At 42.9% G+C, this 16,951-nt stretch overlaps 1 protein-coding gene across 2 annotated transcripts in view; it reads left to right on the top strand.

The window, feature by feature from the left end:
• The window catches only part of NUP153 (nucleoporin 153), a 142,126-nt gene that overhangs the window by 102,592 nt on the left and 22,583 nt on the right, over positions 1-16,951 (top strand). For both annotated transcript variants that reach the window (XM_073631115.1, XM_073631114.1), the window contains exons 15-17: positions 147-225; positions 5,086-5,226; positions 10,231-10,815. In XM_073631115.1, coding sequence (XP_073487216.1) covers positions 147-225; positions 5,086-5,226; positions 10,231-10,815 — 805 coding nt within the window. The remainder of the gene's footprint in view (positions 1-146; positions 226-5,085; positions 5,227-10,230; positions 10,816-16,951) is intronic.

The raw sequence follows: 16,951 nt of genomic DNA, 5'->3' as shown, positions 1-16,951 counted from the left end.
TTACACAGCAACCCCTGCTTTTGGGGTTCCAAAGTAGTTTTTGGCTACCTGAAGAATATCCACTCTGTTATGAGTATACATCTTGTGGTTTTAATATTGTATGTTTCATTCTTATACTTTTTTTTTTTTTTTTTTTTGGTTCATAGGTGGGTTTCACCTTTAGAGCACCAGCTTTAAAGACCTCTTCACCGCATGAAAATACTAAGTTCAAGCTGAGCAGTCCTGGTAAGTACTTTCAGTTTTAAATATATGGTTGTTTTTGTTTTTATACTGGCTGCATATTACCGGCTTGTAGTTCTCAATGGACTACAAGTGCGCTAATCTAGCTCATAGGATAATTTAATATGTCCAGAAATGTAGTATTTTGCAGTTTACAGGCGGTCCCCTAGTTACAAACATCCAACTTACAAATGACTCCTACTTACAATCCTAGGGAGACAACAGGAAGTGAAAGGAAATATACCCCTAGGAAGGGAAATTCACTCCTGTAAGAGTTATTATGGGAAAAAGGTACCTCCACTGAAGCTTCATCACCAAGGCTTGTGTTCACAACAACCCAAAATTTTCAAAATCCAATATTCAGTTGGACGCTAAGTGAGGTGCAGTCTTCTGAACAGGGGCACAGACAGCAAAACAAATGATACAGGGGTGTTACCCCTTCCCTATGCTATCCAAAAGCTTAAAAATAGTTTTTTTTGGCTGATGCTACTCTTAAAAAATGTACCTGTTCCGACTTACAAGCAGATTTAACTTGAGAACAAACCTACAGACCCTATCTTGTTTGTAACCCAGGACTGTCTGTATTAATCCTTTGATGGGGTGGCTGCGTGTTTTCTTTTTTAGGCTTAGAACATTTTCAGGAAATGCAGATTCCTGTTTACCTTGCAAGAAATGCATTAATTATATTTTATTTTTTCAAATACCTTTTTGGGACTGGCATGCCTTGTTGATCTTCTACCCCACAAAAAAGCCTAAGCCTACTGCTACTACCCATTTTCATTGAAAGGGATAATTTTGCTTCCTGGCATCCTTGTAAGTCAAAAGCTGGCCCATCCTTTATTCACAAGCCTTGAACCCTAAACCCTTCCAAGCCAACCATGATGCCCTCTTCAGCCCTCTCGGGAGTGTGTGTGTGGGGGGGGAGGGAAAGAGTCTGTTGGCTTTAGTACCAATCTGGATCAGAGAGATCCCTGACATTTGGGTCCAACCTGTTTCCAGGGGCTTCAAAATAGAATTTCTATCCCAGTTCCCGCCTAGATTCATACCCTCCAATCTGCCAACGTCACCTCAAAGACAGGCAGACTTGTGGGCTGCCCTGAATCAACCCGAGGTTCAAGGAATGGTAATCCAGTTCCTAAAAATGAAAAGTCCAAGGGGTTTTTTTCACGCAAAGCTGTTCAGGGTTCCAAAACGGAACCAAGGCATTCACCCTATTTTGGACTTAAAATCCCTGAACAGGTAGCTGTGTCCCCAAATTTCTCATGTAGTCTGCTCAATCTTTCTTTGGTTCTTTCTGATCAGAGATCCCCTTTCTTCACATTCTAATCTTTCCCACATACCATTGCTTTATATGCTTTGCTGTGGGGGACAACACTTGCAATTTGTTGCTGTCCACTCTTGGGCCTTCTTTCAAACTAAGAGCCTTCACAAAGATGTTAGTTTAGCTTGTGGCCCTATTAACCACTTTAGCCCCAGAATTATTTACCCCCTTAATGACCAGACCATTTTTGCGATACGGCACTGCGTCGGTTTAACTGACAATTGCATGGTTGTGCGACGTTGTACCCAAACAAAGGTGAAACAGGAACCAGGGCAAAAGCTTAGGCAAACATTAACGCTGCCAAAACCCCGCACAACACTAAATCTCATAGTGACGAGGCTTCCCTTGCACTGGTGCAGGAAGCAATTTTAACACAGATCTCTGCCTATTATTCTAGCTCTCAGGCATGCATCAAGTGGCCTACTTGACTAAAGCAGACTATATGCTATGTGATCACTTCTTTTAAGAGAGCCCAAAGTTAGCAACCACAAGTTTGTTTACATTTTGTAGAGCCATTACAGCTAAAAATGTATTTACATTCCATCCAGGCAAAACCGTTTTTTACATTTTGGATGGGGGGGGGGGATTAGAACCATTTGCGTTTTTGCTGCTATTCAGTTATACATTAGTTTTTCTTTTACTCATTGGTACTGTGAAAATGGCTTCACCTGACAGAAAGAGGGGGTAAATCTACAATAGAGACAAACACAAAAGTAAATATCTTAATCGTACAGTGGAGGACACAGGCAAATTGTTCATAGACCCCGAGTTACAAGCTCATACCTTTAAGTGACTGTACACCGGCAAGCTTTCAAGGACACCCCCACTGGATGCATCGTCGATACGGTAACTGAAGAACCACTCAGAGCTTAGTCCCAAGCAGATGATCGGGTGTTACCTCGCAACACAGGTTGCACATTTTATTGGCATTTTCACCTTTATGGTACTCAGACCCTTTCTCCGCACTTTCACCATGAGATTTTGCTACAAGGTAGCTGCATTCTTCTTCTGGGCACACTTACCCTATAGTCCACACCCAGTACTCCCACAATACATCTTCAGCAAATATATTCAAACTTGTTCAGGTACCAAAGCCCAGTGGGGGTACTTGTTCTGTGCTAGACTTAAATTCCCTCAGCAAATACTTTTAAATTTCAAAATTTTACATGGAATCTGCAATGTTGGTAATTGTCTAAGACCAGAGGAATACATGGTATCCGTAGACCACCATAATGCCTATTGGCATGTCCTCACTTGTCCACTTCATCAGCACTTTCTCTACTTCACTATAGCAGACAATTCCTTCCAGTTTGTCCAGGCGACCACTTCCTGAAAGGACTCCTCTTCCTTACAGCAGTTGATAGGATAATTCAGACACTTAAGGCTTTTGGTTGGGTGATCAAAAAAAATCAGCTTTCAACCTGCTCTCCATCCACCAGGAATGCTTGAGTCTGGTCCTGCACATATCCCAAACAGAGTGTTTCCTTCAAAAAAAGAAAAACGTTTTCTCTCGGGGACCATGCTCAAATTGAGATCCTAGCCACATCCCACAATGAGATTCTTCATGAGAGTTCTAGGCCTCATGGTAGCCTCCTTCGAAGCTTTTCCATTTGCCAAATTTAATTCAAGAACTCGCCAATACATCATGTCACCCTATAACAAGCATGCTACTTCTACCTACTCAAACAAGGTATTCGCTGTCTTGGTAGATTTCACGCCCAGTCCTAACAAAGATGTTTTTCTATCTCTATCGCTGGATTGTGATCACAAATGCCAGTCTTTAGGCTGTGGACTAGCATTTCAGTCCTCTACAGTTCAAGAAACCGTTGCCTATGGAAAACGAGCTCCCCATCAACATCCTGGAGCTCAGAGCTGTTTGAATGTGTCTGTGATACTCGATACCCCTTCAATCGGGGTGCAGTCAGACAATGCTACTGAGGCTTAAATCAACCACCAAGCGGTTACCAGGAGTCTTGCAGTCTTAAAGGAATCAAACCAGATATACACTCATGGACAGAACCTCAGTCAAGCAATCTCTGTGGTTCAAATCCCAGGAGTGGACAACTGGAAAGCAGACTACATCAGCCTCCACTGCCTGGATCAGGGGGAAGTCATTCTTTACCCCCAGATATCTTCAATCTGATATTTCAGAAATGGGGGAGATTGGATGTAGACATCCTAGTCTCCAGAATCGACTGCAGACTACTTCTGCCCATAGGACCAGATTCGTGGGAGTTTTATGGGTTTTTTGGCACCAGGCCTCTGTAACCCAGCTCTGTAGGGTCACCATCTGGTCCTCTGTTCATACTTTTTCAAAGTTCTGTTATTTGGATGTGCGATCTTGCAGATGCAGCTTTCGTCTGCAGGGTTCTTGTACTGGCACTCTTAAATTGGGTCTTTCTGACCCCTGCTGGCCCTATTAGCACAGTTCGATTTCTAGTTGTTGCCCACTTTTCTCCATTGTTTGGGGATGTCCCAGGGTCTATAAATTTTCAGCATGTATTCGAAATTGTAAGTGTAAAGTGATTTCTAAAGGCACAATTTTTATTTTAAAATATCCAACATGTCATATTTACCTGCTCTCTGCAATGGTTTTGCAGGGCAGCCCCCATCCTCCTTTTTCCTGTCCCCCGCTGGCGTTTCTGGTCCCACCTGCTGAGTGCCCCATAGCAAGCTGTTTGCTAGGGGGTTGTTTGTGCATGCTTGCTCCCAAGCCAGCTCTGTGTGTACACTAACACTCAGTGCGGCTTGCACCCGCCCTCCTCTCACCTCACTGACTGTAATTGCCATTAGTACCTGCTGATGCCTCTACTGTCCAATGAGGGGAGAGAGCCGCTAATCTCGTGCACATTGCTGGATCAAGATCAGGCTTGGGTAAGTATTTGGGGGGGGGGGGAGAAGGTGTGTTGTGTGTTTTTTGGGTTTTTTTTTTTTTTTTTTTTTCATTAATGCAGAGAATTCCTTGAGGTAAAACTTTCTGCCTTTAGAACCACTTTAATATAAAAGGAATTTTGACTTGTAAATTACATATCTTGGAGTACAATACAGGATTCTGGCCACCCTAAGGCTTCATGTACACCCAGCCTACTTTGAATGCAAGCCATGGGAAAATGCACAATGCAGCAAAATCGTGCCACGGTCAGCATTTTCCGGTGGCCAGCAGTCAAAACATTCTTATCTTAAACGCAATTCTTCTGCGTTCAGAAGAGGGAGGTTGAAGCTCCCCCATCTGCAGCAGTACCTAAACTCTGGTAAAAGCCTATGTGTACATTGACACATTAGCTTTTATGGAGTTTAGTTTGGGAGCTTTGGCAAAAAAAAATGCTAAAAGTTTATAAACTCAAGATTAGGAGCTGTAGTGTGCATATGAAGCCTTAGAATTTTGGATGACTATGCCTTGCTGTCTACAAAACTGAGGACTCGCGAAGTGTGCTAGCTTATATGGGGGAGAGAAGGTCTATGATCCAAGATGTGGCATTTACAGGTAAGTCAGAATTCCTTTTATTCTACATATGTGCCATATTAACTTCATTTATTTTATTTAGAAATCCCATTGAAAGTGAAAGCATCTATTATGATAAATAGTAGCAGCACAAAGAAGGCTGAGGAAGAACAAGTGACAAGTTTTTGTAAACCCGCACAATCATTAAAGGAAGGAAGTGTGCTAGATATTCTGCGGAGCCCAGGTAAGGTCCATAAAAACATTTAGCTTTGCTTAGTGCTAAAAAAAAAATAAGTCTGTTTCTAGAATTTTTTTTTTTTATAAGTGTTCACAGGTATCTAGAGCTTGAAAAGATATCTAATATTTGCACTTTTACACGGCTTTCACACTGAGGCGCTTAACAGGCGCTATAGCGCCTGTAAAGAGTCTCTCTCCAGTGTGAAAGCCCTCGGGCTTTCACACTGGAGCGGCGCCCTTGTAGGGCGGTAAAAAGTGCTGCAAGCCGCATCTTTGCAGCGCTGTAGGAGCGGTGTATACAGCGCTCTTAAAGCGCCCCTGCCCATTGAAATCAATAGGCAGCGTTGGCAAAGCGCCGCTGCAGTGGTTCTTTGCGGGCAGTTTTAACCCTTTTTCGCCCCCAACGTCTCGGTGTGAAAGCACTCTTATGCTGCGTACACACAAGCGGAGTTTCCGTCAGAAAAATCTTGGATGGTTTTTCCGACAGAATTCCACTCAAGCTTGGCTTGCATACACACGGACACACAAGTTCGCTGAACTTTCGACCTCCAAGAACGCGGTGACGAACAACACTACGACGAGCCGAGAAAATGAAGTTCAATGCTTCCGAGCATGCGTCGAATTGTTTCCAAGCATGCGTAGGAATTTTGAGTGTCGGAATTGGTACATACGATTGGAGTTTCAGATCGGAACGTCTTCCGATTGAAAAATTGAGAACATGCGCTCAGTCTTTTGCTGGCTGGAATTCCGCCAGCAAAAGTCAGATGAAGCATACACACAGTCGCATTTTCGGACCAAAAGCTCTCATCGGACTTTTGCTGGCGGAATTTTCGCTTGTGTGTACGGGGCATAAGTGTTGCTGCATTAGGTTATTGCAGATATACAGCTTTGGGACTGTAGGCACACTTGCATACCAGGAAACGCACTGCTATTTTTCATGACAAATGTACTTAGCAGTTGTTACTTCTACACAAAAGATGTCTCATTCACTCTGAAATTCAAGTAACCCTTCAACTCACAAACTAAGTACTGGTGATTTTACGGTTTGCTACAAATTCATAAAAATGTGGATAGAAAAAAAGTCTGCATTGGGGTCTTATTTACTTAACCACTTCCGGACCGCCGCACGACGATGTACGTCCAAACTTTGAAGGGGGATACCGTTGTTATGGCAGCAGCTAGCTGCCATAACCCCAGTATCCCCGTTTTCGTGCGGCGGCCGGCTTTCTCATAAAAGTGGTCCCTGTGGCGGATTCGCCGCAAGATCACTTTTATCGGTGGCGGGAGAGGGCCCCGCCCCCCTCCCGCCGCGATCCGGTGCCCTCCGCCGCTCAGCGGTCGGTAGCGGCGGAGGTGATCATGTCCGTCCTATGCCTGAAGACGAGTGAGGCTAAGATGGCACCCACTTGTCTCCATGACACTGCTGGGTAGAAGCGACGTCAAAATGTCACTTCCGCCCACACCTCTTAAAGGCATATTTTTTTAAAATGACTTTTATATAATGACTAATAAAAAATAAAAAAAAAAACCCCGTCCCGATGAGCTTGCGCGCAGAAAACGCGAGTAGCGCCCGCATATGAAAATGGTGGACAAACCAAACGTGAGGTATCGACGCGACCGGTAGAGCGAGAGCAATAATTCTAGCCCTAGACCTCCTCTGTAACGCAAAACATGCGACCTGTAGAATTTTTTAAACGTCGCCTATGGAGATTTTTGAGGGTAAAAGTTTGACGCCATTCCACGAGCGGGCGCAATTTTGAAGCGTGACATGTTGGATATCAATTTACTTGGCGTAACATTATATTTCACAATGTAAAAAAAAAAAATGGGCTAACTTTACTATTGTCTTATTTTTTTATTCAAAAAAGTGAATTTTTTCCAAAAAAAGTGCGCTTATAAGACCGCTGGGCAAATACGGTGCAAAAAAAAAGTATTGCAACGACCGCCATAGCAAAAAAAACTGTTTTAAACATTTAAACACCTAAAATCCAAAACGAGGCTGATCCTTAAGTGGAACTTCCCCTCCAAATGCGTAACCTGTCAAATGATGTACAAGCAGAGTGGTTTCCCACTTTCTTAATTAACCACTTGAGCTCTGGAAGGTATTAACTCCTTCATGACCAGGCCATTTTAGCTATTCCGCACTGTGCTACTTTACCTGGCAATTGTGTGGTCATGCAGGACTGTACCCAATGCATCATTTCTTTTCACACAAACATAGTTTTCTATTGGTGCTATTTGATCACCACTGGGTTTTATTTTTTGCTATATAAATGGAAAAAAAAAATTTTAAACATTTTTTACTTGGTTATAAAACATATCCAATAAAATTTAATTTCTTCATAAATCCCATTAAGTATATATTAAGTGATCAGGGATTGTGTGTGTGTATTTTTTTAATTTTTTTTTTTTTACCCTGTCACTGCTTATACAAGAATGATCACTGTATAAGCAATGGCTTTAGCTGTCATCAATGGGTTTGCCATTCATGAACGGCTTGCTTTTGATTGTGATCTATGTTGGGCTAAGCTAATCCCATGGTACAGGTAAAATGGATAAGTGATTATTTATCACTTAATAAACGAATATCTTGTTGTTTCAGTGAATTTCTGGTATTGTAATCTAGTTATGTCTCACTAGATTCCAGTATCAGGGGGAGTTCTCCACTATTTGAAACGTTTGTAGATTGCTTCATTCCTCCTCCAAAGGAGAAGCGATCTACACAGCTTCATAAAATTGGCACTCAGAGGAGAACGATCTCCTCTGTGAATGCCGGAGAATAGAGCAGTGAATATTTTTCACTGCTTCATAAACAAACATCTAAGTCTTAATCTACTGTGAACATTCACGGGTGATTTCTTAATTTATGGTACTTATTTTCTGTGATGGACTACAACATGTTTTTTTTTTATCATTCTACATTCACAATATTGTCCATTTGGATTTTTTATTCATTTGCGTTTCGGAGACCTGGGCTTATACATTTACATGTTTTCACCTTTTATTTGCATTTTTGGTTTACATGGTTCAGGTAGCCAGGTATCATGCGATTGCTTTGAACAGATCACAACAGTAAGCAAGCTGTTCATTAATAGCCATTCATGACAGGTTATTTACATTGTGATAACATAATACACGGTTGCTGGTTATCGGCAACAGTAATCTGCTGCAGCAGGCTCAATTGTGTGTGTGTGTATATGTGTGTGTGTGTGTGTATATATATATATATATATATATATATATATATATATATATATATATATATATATATATATATATATATATATATATATATATATATTATATTATATATACTGTGGTGGGGCAGCAAGTGGTTAAACCTTATCAAATCAGCATTTCTTTGACTTGGATAAATATTTTCTAAGGGTAGGCACACAACTTGGCTTGCCTTCAGCTCTCATTGTTTACTAAAAAGAATGTCTAGCTTCATGCACATTTTGCTTGCCCGTGAGTCACTTTATAACATCATTCCCTTGGTTTAGAAGAAAACACAGGTGTATGAAATTAGTCTGAAACTTTTGCAGTAAAGCTTAGCATTTGGCATAGATGAACCATGTAATCTAGTTATTAAAGGCTTGGTTCACTTTTTTTTTTACTTTAAAATTATTAAATGTAAAACCTTTATCTTAATTATACAGTATAGGAAACAGGCAAAGTATTCACAGACCCTGGGTTATAGGCACATGCCTTCACGTGATTGGACACTGCTTTCAAGGACCTGCCCACTCTCTAAATTCCAAGTTTTGTGCTAGTGTCCGAATGTGGTGGACTTCCTCCTTCACAGAGAAATCACTCTTGGCTTAGTTTTTTTTTTTTCTTTTTTTTTTTTTTTCCTTGATTTTATTTTGGGATTTTTCAATCAACTCCTCGTTTATTTTCTGATTTTGGAGGTGCAACAAATGGAAATTTTGGTACCGAAAATTCTATAGAGCCTGTCTGTGAAGACTCCTTTGGGGGTATGTCCACAGATGAGCGATGGGTTGAAGGACAGAAAATTACTTGATTCCCACATCAAGACAGTTGGTGTTGATGGGCCAATCCCTCCCGCAGAGCTATTGTGTTCTCACAGCAGGAATGATCATACGAAAAAGACAGGTTGGTTGTACTAAAGTTGATTGACTTCACTACAGCCAGCATGCCCATAGATGGATCGAAATTCATCCAGTTCCTGCTGAAACCAGCCGAATTTCAGTTAGTCTATGGCTTAGGCTACGCCACAGTGCGTGTCCTGCACCCCTTTCCTGGTGGCTATCTGGAGTCAGGTAATCTAACCTGCTAGGTCTGTTTACTTAGTCTGGTAGCACGCTGTCCAACAGCAAAAAGTACAGTATGGCTTGGATAACATATATTCCATAAGTACAGAGGATAAGGACCTCTCAACCTGACAAAGTTCTTTCTATGTTAACTCATACTTGTTAACAAAGCTATAGATCCTAAGATCTCACATTAAAGGACAAAATCATGCCCTAGCCTCAACCCAATATGGTTTATTCTGAATCAGTACTAAAGATTAAAAAGCGATTGAAAGAGGAAGCGCCCCAGTGGTGCATGTCCTCAAAAGTTTGCTAGTGTTGAGTGTCCTGAAGGAGCAGGCCTATTACCCAGGGTCCGTAAATACTTTGCTGTGTCCTGTACTGTACTCTACGATATGTAATTTTACTGGCGAGTCAATTTCTTAGTTTTGTAGTGTAGGGAGGATGCTAGAACCCCCTGTTTAGGGGTTCTACCATCCTGTTGTCTGTTTTTAAAAAAAAAAAAAAATTCCTTCACTTCTCGCTGTTACCATGGTCAGTCTGTCAAGTTAGGTGAAATCTCTCTAATGGTGCCCTGGATAGCAGTAAAAGCCCAGCAGAAATTCCAATTCTTCTCTGTATCAAAGAAAAGTTTGATTTAACATTTTGTTTTTTGTTTTTGTTTTTTTTTAATATATTGACTATGCTGATTTTTTTTTTTTTTTTTCTTCATAAAATGTCATTTATACTTCCAATAGGTTTCCAGTCTACAAGTTCTCTGCAAACCGGAACTCCTGCTAAAAGTTCAGTTTCCAGTCCAAAGCCTTTGACATTTGGGCAGAGCAGCAAACAGGCCTTGGGAATATGGTATTGCGATTGCTGCTTGCTTGAGAACAAGGCTTCAGACAGTAAATGCGTAGCTTGCAGTACCGTGAAAGAGCAAGCCAAGGAAGTCACAAAGTCTACTACTTTGGCAACAACCACACCTTCTAAAAATACCTCTCCTTTGAAATGTACGTTAGGATTTGGGGACAAGTTTAAAGTGGCTCCTGGGACATGGGATTGTGATACATGTTTAGTACAGAACAAACAGGAGTCGTCAAAATGTGTGGCTTGTGGATCTCCAAAACCTGGAACTGGGGCAAAAGATCCCTTACTTGTTCTTCCTACAACAAAGCCAGATAAACCTGTTGTACCCCCTGACAGTGGCCTTACATTATCGCCAAGTCTTAAATTTGAAGAACTAGCAAGAAAGCCCATAGGATCATGGGAGTGTACAGTGTGTTGTGTGCAGAATAAAGCTGAGGCTAACGAGTGTGTGGCCTGCACTTCTCCTAAGCCAGGTAAGTCTAATGTCTAAATGCTGATAAATTTGAAACATTGCATCCAACAAAATGCATTGTGACCCACGGTTTAAATTGCTGCTGGGTTGGTAAATTCCAACCGTTTTGTTTATTTTTTTAAATTTTTTTTCTATAAAGCCGGAGCCCTAAAGTACTTTTCTCAGACAGTTCATCTCACCCTGTGACTTGAAAGGGGAGTTTCAGGGTAAGGTGAGCCTTTGCATAGTGGCTTACTTTATTCTCGCCTTGCTTGCCAATCCTGTTCCTTGCTTGGATTGGTTGGAGGTGTGACTGGCGGGTCTGTGTCAATCAACTGGCTGTGGTTGGTGTGGTGTTTGAGTTACAAGGAACCATTCCTCTGGGGGAAAGCCAAGCCTTCCAAGGATCTATAGAGTTGAAGAGTACTACTGGGTCTTTGGAAAGAAATGTTATTCTATATTGCCTAGTTGACCCTTTATTGGGGCCTATATGATGGAGAGCATGCATTTCACAGTGTTACAGTGCACATTTTCTGTTATATGGTGGAGCACTGAGAAGATTTAAAGAGCTACACGCACCGTAGTTATATGAAAATGCACTATTGTTTGAGAACCAGGTTGTGTGGGCTACATTTGGGACTTTTTTTTTTTTCTTTCATTTTATACTCGCTTCATTTAATTTTTAGCCTTTTACAATACTTTTTTTTTCTCAGTTGGATAGCTTCATGCTTTGTGTAGATGGTACATTTGAAGATTGTTTGATGTGACATTTTCTATTTTTTTTGATAATTCACAAAGAATTAGTTGGGATTAGGTGGCAGCGCACAACACACACTATCAACTGTTTTTGTTTATTACTCTTACATTCATTGAAGGACACAGCTTCTTTTATAGCGCCATCTACGCTAATAGGACACTAGGCAGAAAAATAACACCGTACCACCTATGAGCAGTCCTAGCTGGAATAAACCCCCCTCTACTATAGGCACGTCAGTTATTTCTGCCTAGTGTTTAAAGTGTCATTAAACCCACATTATTAAACTATTAATAAATGCAATAGCTCCCGAAAAGTTTGCCTCAAGCCACCCCAGTGTGAAAGCCCCAGTGCTTTTACACTGGGGCGATGCACTTGCAGGACGGGAGAAGTCCTGCAAGCAGCATCTTTGGGGCAGTATATACACCGCTCCCACACTGCTCCTGCCCATTGGAATGAATGGGCACCGCTTCTGAAGTGCCTGGAAAGTGATTCGGAAGCGCCGCTTCACGGGCGCTTTTAACCCCTTTTTAACACCACCTTGGGAGTTAAAAGTGACACCCCCCCACTGCCCGAAAAGCAGCGCCAAAGCGCTGCTATAAGAGCAGTAAAGCGCTGCTAAAAAAAGCGGCGCTTTACCGCTAACTCTGGCACCGCCCCAATGTGAAAGTAGCCTAAGGCCTTGCCTTGTGCACATTGACGTTCTAAAAACACCAGTAGAGTTAGCTGCAGAAAGCTGTAGCTGTAGAATGAGTTTTGCAGTAGTGTCTCTAGTTTTTTAAAAAAAAAAAAAAAAAAACAAACTCCTGCTAAAGCTTATAGCTTAAAAACGCTCAAATGCTGAATAGCTTCGTTTTTTTTTTTTTTTTTTTTGTTTTTTGGGTTTTTTTAGCCTTTATCAGGGTTAGTGCATTTTTACAGCTGAAAAACTCCTCAAAACCCACTAGTTTTGTGGGGGTTTTTTTCTATCCAGAAAACGCCCCTGACAGAAATGCTGATAATAGCCTGTGTACTTGGGCACATGAGGATAACAAGCTGGGGAGTTTTTTGGCTGCAGAAAAAAAACACCTGAAGCCAAAAACAGCAGCTGTAAAAACTTCCATTGTGCATGTGGCCTAAGGAATAAGGACCTAGTTCCCTGCTGGAACCTGTGTGTTTTTTTTTTTTTTTTTTTCCCCCCACTGTGGAGCTCTTTGGCCAATAGTCAGGCTTGGATAATCTTGATCCAGTAATCACTCCAGCCGGGCCAATGAGCGCTTGCAGACCTGTAGCTACGTGCTGGTGGTATGTTGGGTTAGGGGCTGAGTGTGTTACGGTGGAGGACTTTCATCCTGCATCATTGGGGTGACTGGGCCTTTTCCCTGGTTTTTATGTAGTTTGTACATGGCGTGTTCGGGGACCCCCTTCCCCTCACATGTTTCCTTGTGCCCTCCCAAGGGTATGCACACCATGTGGTGGGGCTGTCTTGCCAATTTAGGCTGCAACAGTTTACAGCCTACTGTGGATGGTATTTGCACCTGCCATTTTATCTTTGGGTCTTTGCTCTTCTCTGCTGTTGGATGGACAGCAGTCTGTGGAGGGCACAGTGTGCTGACATCACGCCTGGCAAATAACCCCCTTTTATTCTGGTTGGAGTTTCTGGTTGGAGTTACCTGAGCCCCCTACCATGGATGCGCGCACCGCACAGTCAGATTGTCCACTAATTTAGGCTACAGCTTTTGGCCTACTGGGGCTGGCTTTGGAGTGCTCATTTTTCCACTGCAGGGCACTTGTCTTTCCCTATGGTGTCTTCCACCCTAACTTGGTGAGGGGCTTGGGGCAAATGTGCTGGTGTTCAGCACCTATGTTCCGTTTGGGCAGCACTGTCACTAGGCAAGCATGGGATGTTGCCGTAAATCCAGGCAAGTGCCTTTTCTTTCTTTGGCCAGTGCTCCTAGGAGCCCTCCTGTGGGTGCATGCCGTGGGGCTATTCAATACTTTAGGCTTCGTCTTGTGAGCTATTGGGCAGAAAGGGAGGGCAGATAGTGAGGATGATTCCTCTGTCACACAGGGAAAGTAGCTGGTGGCCGAACTTTTCCATGGTGTGTGAAACATTACTGTTTTAGGGTACCTCTGGGCTCCCGAGGAAGTGGCTGTCCCCGTTTTGTGCTCATAAGTGATTCATCTTGATAAGGTTTTTCCTTATTTGATGCATTTGTTTACATGGATTGGGAACGTCTGAGGTGCCCCTTTGTGGTTCCAAAGCAATTCTTCGGTAAGTTACCCTGTTGAGTCCTTTCTGAATGGACCTCTCCTCCTGTTGTGGACTCTCTGATCCCTAGATGAACAAGGTGATCCATGATACTAGCGGGGGGAGTCCTCTTCCTTCAAGGATCCTGCGGACCAAAAGGTGGAATCAGTCATCCGCACCATGGTCAGGATGATCATCTGCCTGTCTGGCTAGGGGAGGGGAGTTCTGGGCTTGAGGTTGGATGCTGGAGGAGTCTTTGCTACTGAACAGTGTCCTGGAGCCGTGGGCAGATCTTCCTCAGGGGCGTCCAGTCGAGATCCATTTGGACCATGCCACCACAGTAGCCTATGTTCGCCACCAGGGTGGTACAAGGAACTTGACAGCGGTGCTGGAGGCCTGATGCTTTCTTCAGTGAGAGGAACTTCACCTGCTGGTTCTCTCCGCCTTGTACATTCCAGGTGTAGAAAATTGGCAGGCGGATAAACCTGTCATCTGACACTAGATCAGGGAGAGATTCTCTGCACCTGGATATGTTTTCATCAGATCTGTATGCGATGGGGCATCCCTAGATCTTTGGCGTCCCATCTCAACAGAGCGAGAGAGTCCCTGGTGGATGTGATGGACCACCTGGTGGCGCTGTGAAACCATTATTGCCTCATTTATGCCCTTGCTTCTCTCTTGTCTGCTGCACAGGATAGATGCTGATGAGATTCAGGTAGCTTTGGACCGGCCTCATTTACCCTGGTACTCTGACGTGGTACAACTGATCGCCGATGTGCCCTGGCTGCGGCCTATTAAGGAAGATCTTCTTTTCGAGGGCTAATCTTCCACCCTGTTTTACAGTTATTGAATTGATGGCTTGGCTATTGAAAGCCATGTTCTGGGAGACAGTGTGTTGTCGGGTTCAGTGATTTCGTCCATGTTGAAGGCGTGCAAATCTTGCTCAGCAGTTTAATCTTCGCACTAGGAAGCCTTACATCTCATGGTACGAGGCTGTGGAATTGCAACCCTGTTTCTTCTTGGTTTGGATTTTGGCCTTTCTTCAACAGGATGTTGATCAAAGCTTGCCTTACGTACCATTAAGGGCCAGTTCTCTACCCTTGCCTTTTTTCTTCAACGTCCTTTGGCCATGTACTCTTTCATTTGTTCCTTTTATCCCAGGGGTTTGGCATGTGGCTCCTCTGGTATGTTCTCCTGTGGCAGCAGACAAATCTGCTTGCTGCTGTCCAGCAGATCTTGCTTTAAGTGGTCATTACTCCTGTATCAACAGAATATTTTTAAGATTTCTTTCCAAACCCGTTCCCAAGCTAAATGGAGGAGCCTGCCCCTTTCTCGATCTGAAGACTCAACTTGTTTCTGCAGGTTCAAAAGTTTTGCATGGAAGCTGCCAGGACAGTCAAATTCTCCCTGCATCACTGGGATTTTCTGGCCTCTATGTACATTTGGGATACTTACACATTCCTGTTTGTCCTTCTCTTTAACGATATCTCAGCTTTGCTGTGGACGATCAGTGTTCCCCTAACAACAATCAACCAATCCTCCCTGTCCTTGCTAGTCTACATCTAAGACAGTGCAGGCTCCACAGAGCTTCTTTTTGATCTTCAATCTGAGAAAGTAATTGCGAAAGCAACATTTTGGGGACTACAGACATGGGTCATGTGGTGATCGTGTGCCTGAGGAAAGGTCCCTGTGTGTTCCCAAAATGCATCTTGTGTATGTGATCATACAAAAATAAAGGCCTTTGCACTGAAACAGGCTTGTCTGTTGACCTATTTTATCGTTGTAGTTTGTGACCAGTCTGGAGCATCCTTTTAATCCTATGATCATTTCCAATATGACTTTCAAGAATATACCACATGTCTCTAATATATTCCCTCTGTCCCGCTCAAAAACACCAGGGAAATTTTCCTTGCACTGCTCAGATATTGTCACCACTCTTTCTATTTGCAAATCTCAGTCCCTTTTTGTCCTCCTTACAGGCTCTTAGAGGACATACTGCTTCTTGCTTCACCATAGCGACATGGATCATACAACTTTCTTCCAGGGTCTACTCTCTTAGGGGCACGGTTCTCCATTCGCTATCGGAGCCAACACCATCAGATCTGTTTAACGACTTTTTTTTTTTCCAGTTTCAGGCATCCCAGATTTGCAGTACCGCCACCTAGTCCTCTTTTCACATTTTCTGTAGGGTTTACTAGGTGATGTTCATTCCTTGGCTAATGCAAGCTTTGGTTGCAGTGTGCTAAGATATCTAGGGGCAGTACTAGCAAAGTTTTGCCAGTATCCAGTGACCTTTGTCCTGTGTTGTACTCCCAAAAATTTAAGCGGTAGTAAAGTCTTTGTATTAACCAAAAAAATGGGCCTCTCTGCAGGTTTGTCATATACTAATATGCACTGCATACTAGTACATTATGACACGCCTAACTACAAACGGAGCCCTCCAGCACTGTGCTGTCACAGCTCCCTGGTTCTTCCATCTTCACCAAGTCTTCCTTCTGGGTTCGGAATCTTCGGCTGCTTGAATAGCCGGCAGCGGTGAACTCCTGCGCATGTGCACAGGAGTCACATCTCTGCGGCGTGCAAAGTTGAGTAAGTAAAATTATTCTTATTTTTTTTTTTTTGTACTTACTGTAAAAATCCATTGAGGGACACAGGTCCCACTCCCTTTGTGTTTACGGTTTTGCTACAAAATTGAGGTTTGCTGGTAATGGGAGGGGTTATCCTAAGCCTGCTTGTTTTTTTGTTTTGCTGGTGTCCAATCATCCTGTAGATAGCAGTATAATCCAAAGGTTAAAGCTGAACTCTGGTCAAAACAACATTAGGGTCTTGGCTACTTACCAATAACTTAACTCTAATGTCTGTTAATCCTGTGGCTACTGCTTGTTCCCTGAAGACTGTTATATATGCACCCCATTAGGATGTAAGCGCTGAACGTTCGCCTTTGAAATTGAGTCTGGGCTGGAGCACAGATCAGTGTCGCTTGCCCTGCAGCTCCATTCATAAAATTGCTTTTCAAAGAATAAAAAGGTGTTCTGTGACTGGACCAGTGGAGTTTGTGACATTCATGCACCACTTGTTGAGTCACAGAACGCCTTATATTCTTTGAACATATTACTAGACATTTAAGGAATGGAGAAGCTGTAGCGTAAGCAACTTGCTGTGGTCACTTTTCTC

This window comes from Aquarana catesbeiana, linkage group LG05 (assembly GCF_042186555.1).
Source record: "Aquarana catesbeiana isolate 2022-GZ linkage group LG05, ASM4218655v1, whole genome shotgun sequence".
Classification (NCBI taxonomy): Eukaryota; Metazoa; Chordata; class Amphibia; order Anura; family Ranidae; genus Aquarana; species Aquarana catesbeiana.
Note: the sequence above shows the minus strand (reverse complement) of the source record. Positions and strands in the feature narration are given on the sequence as shown.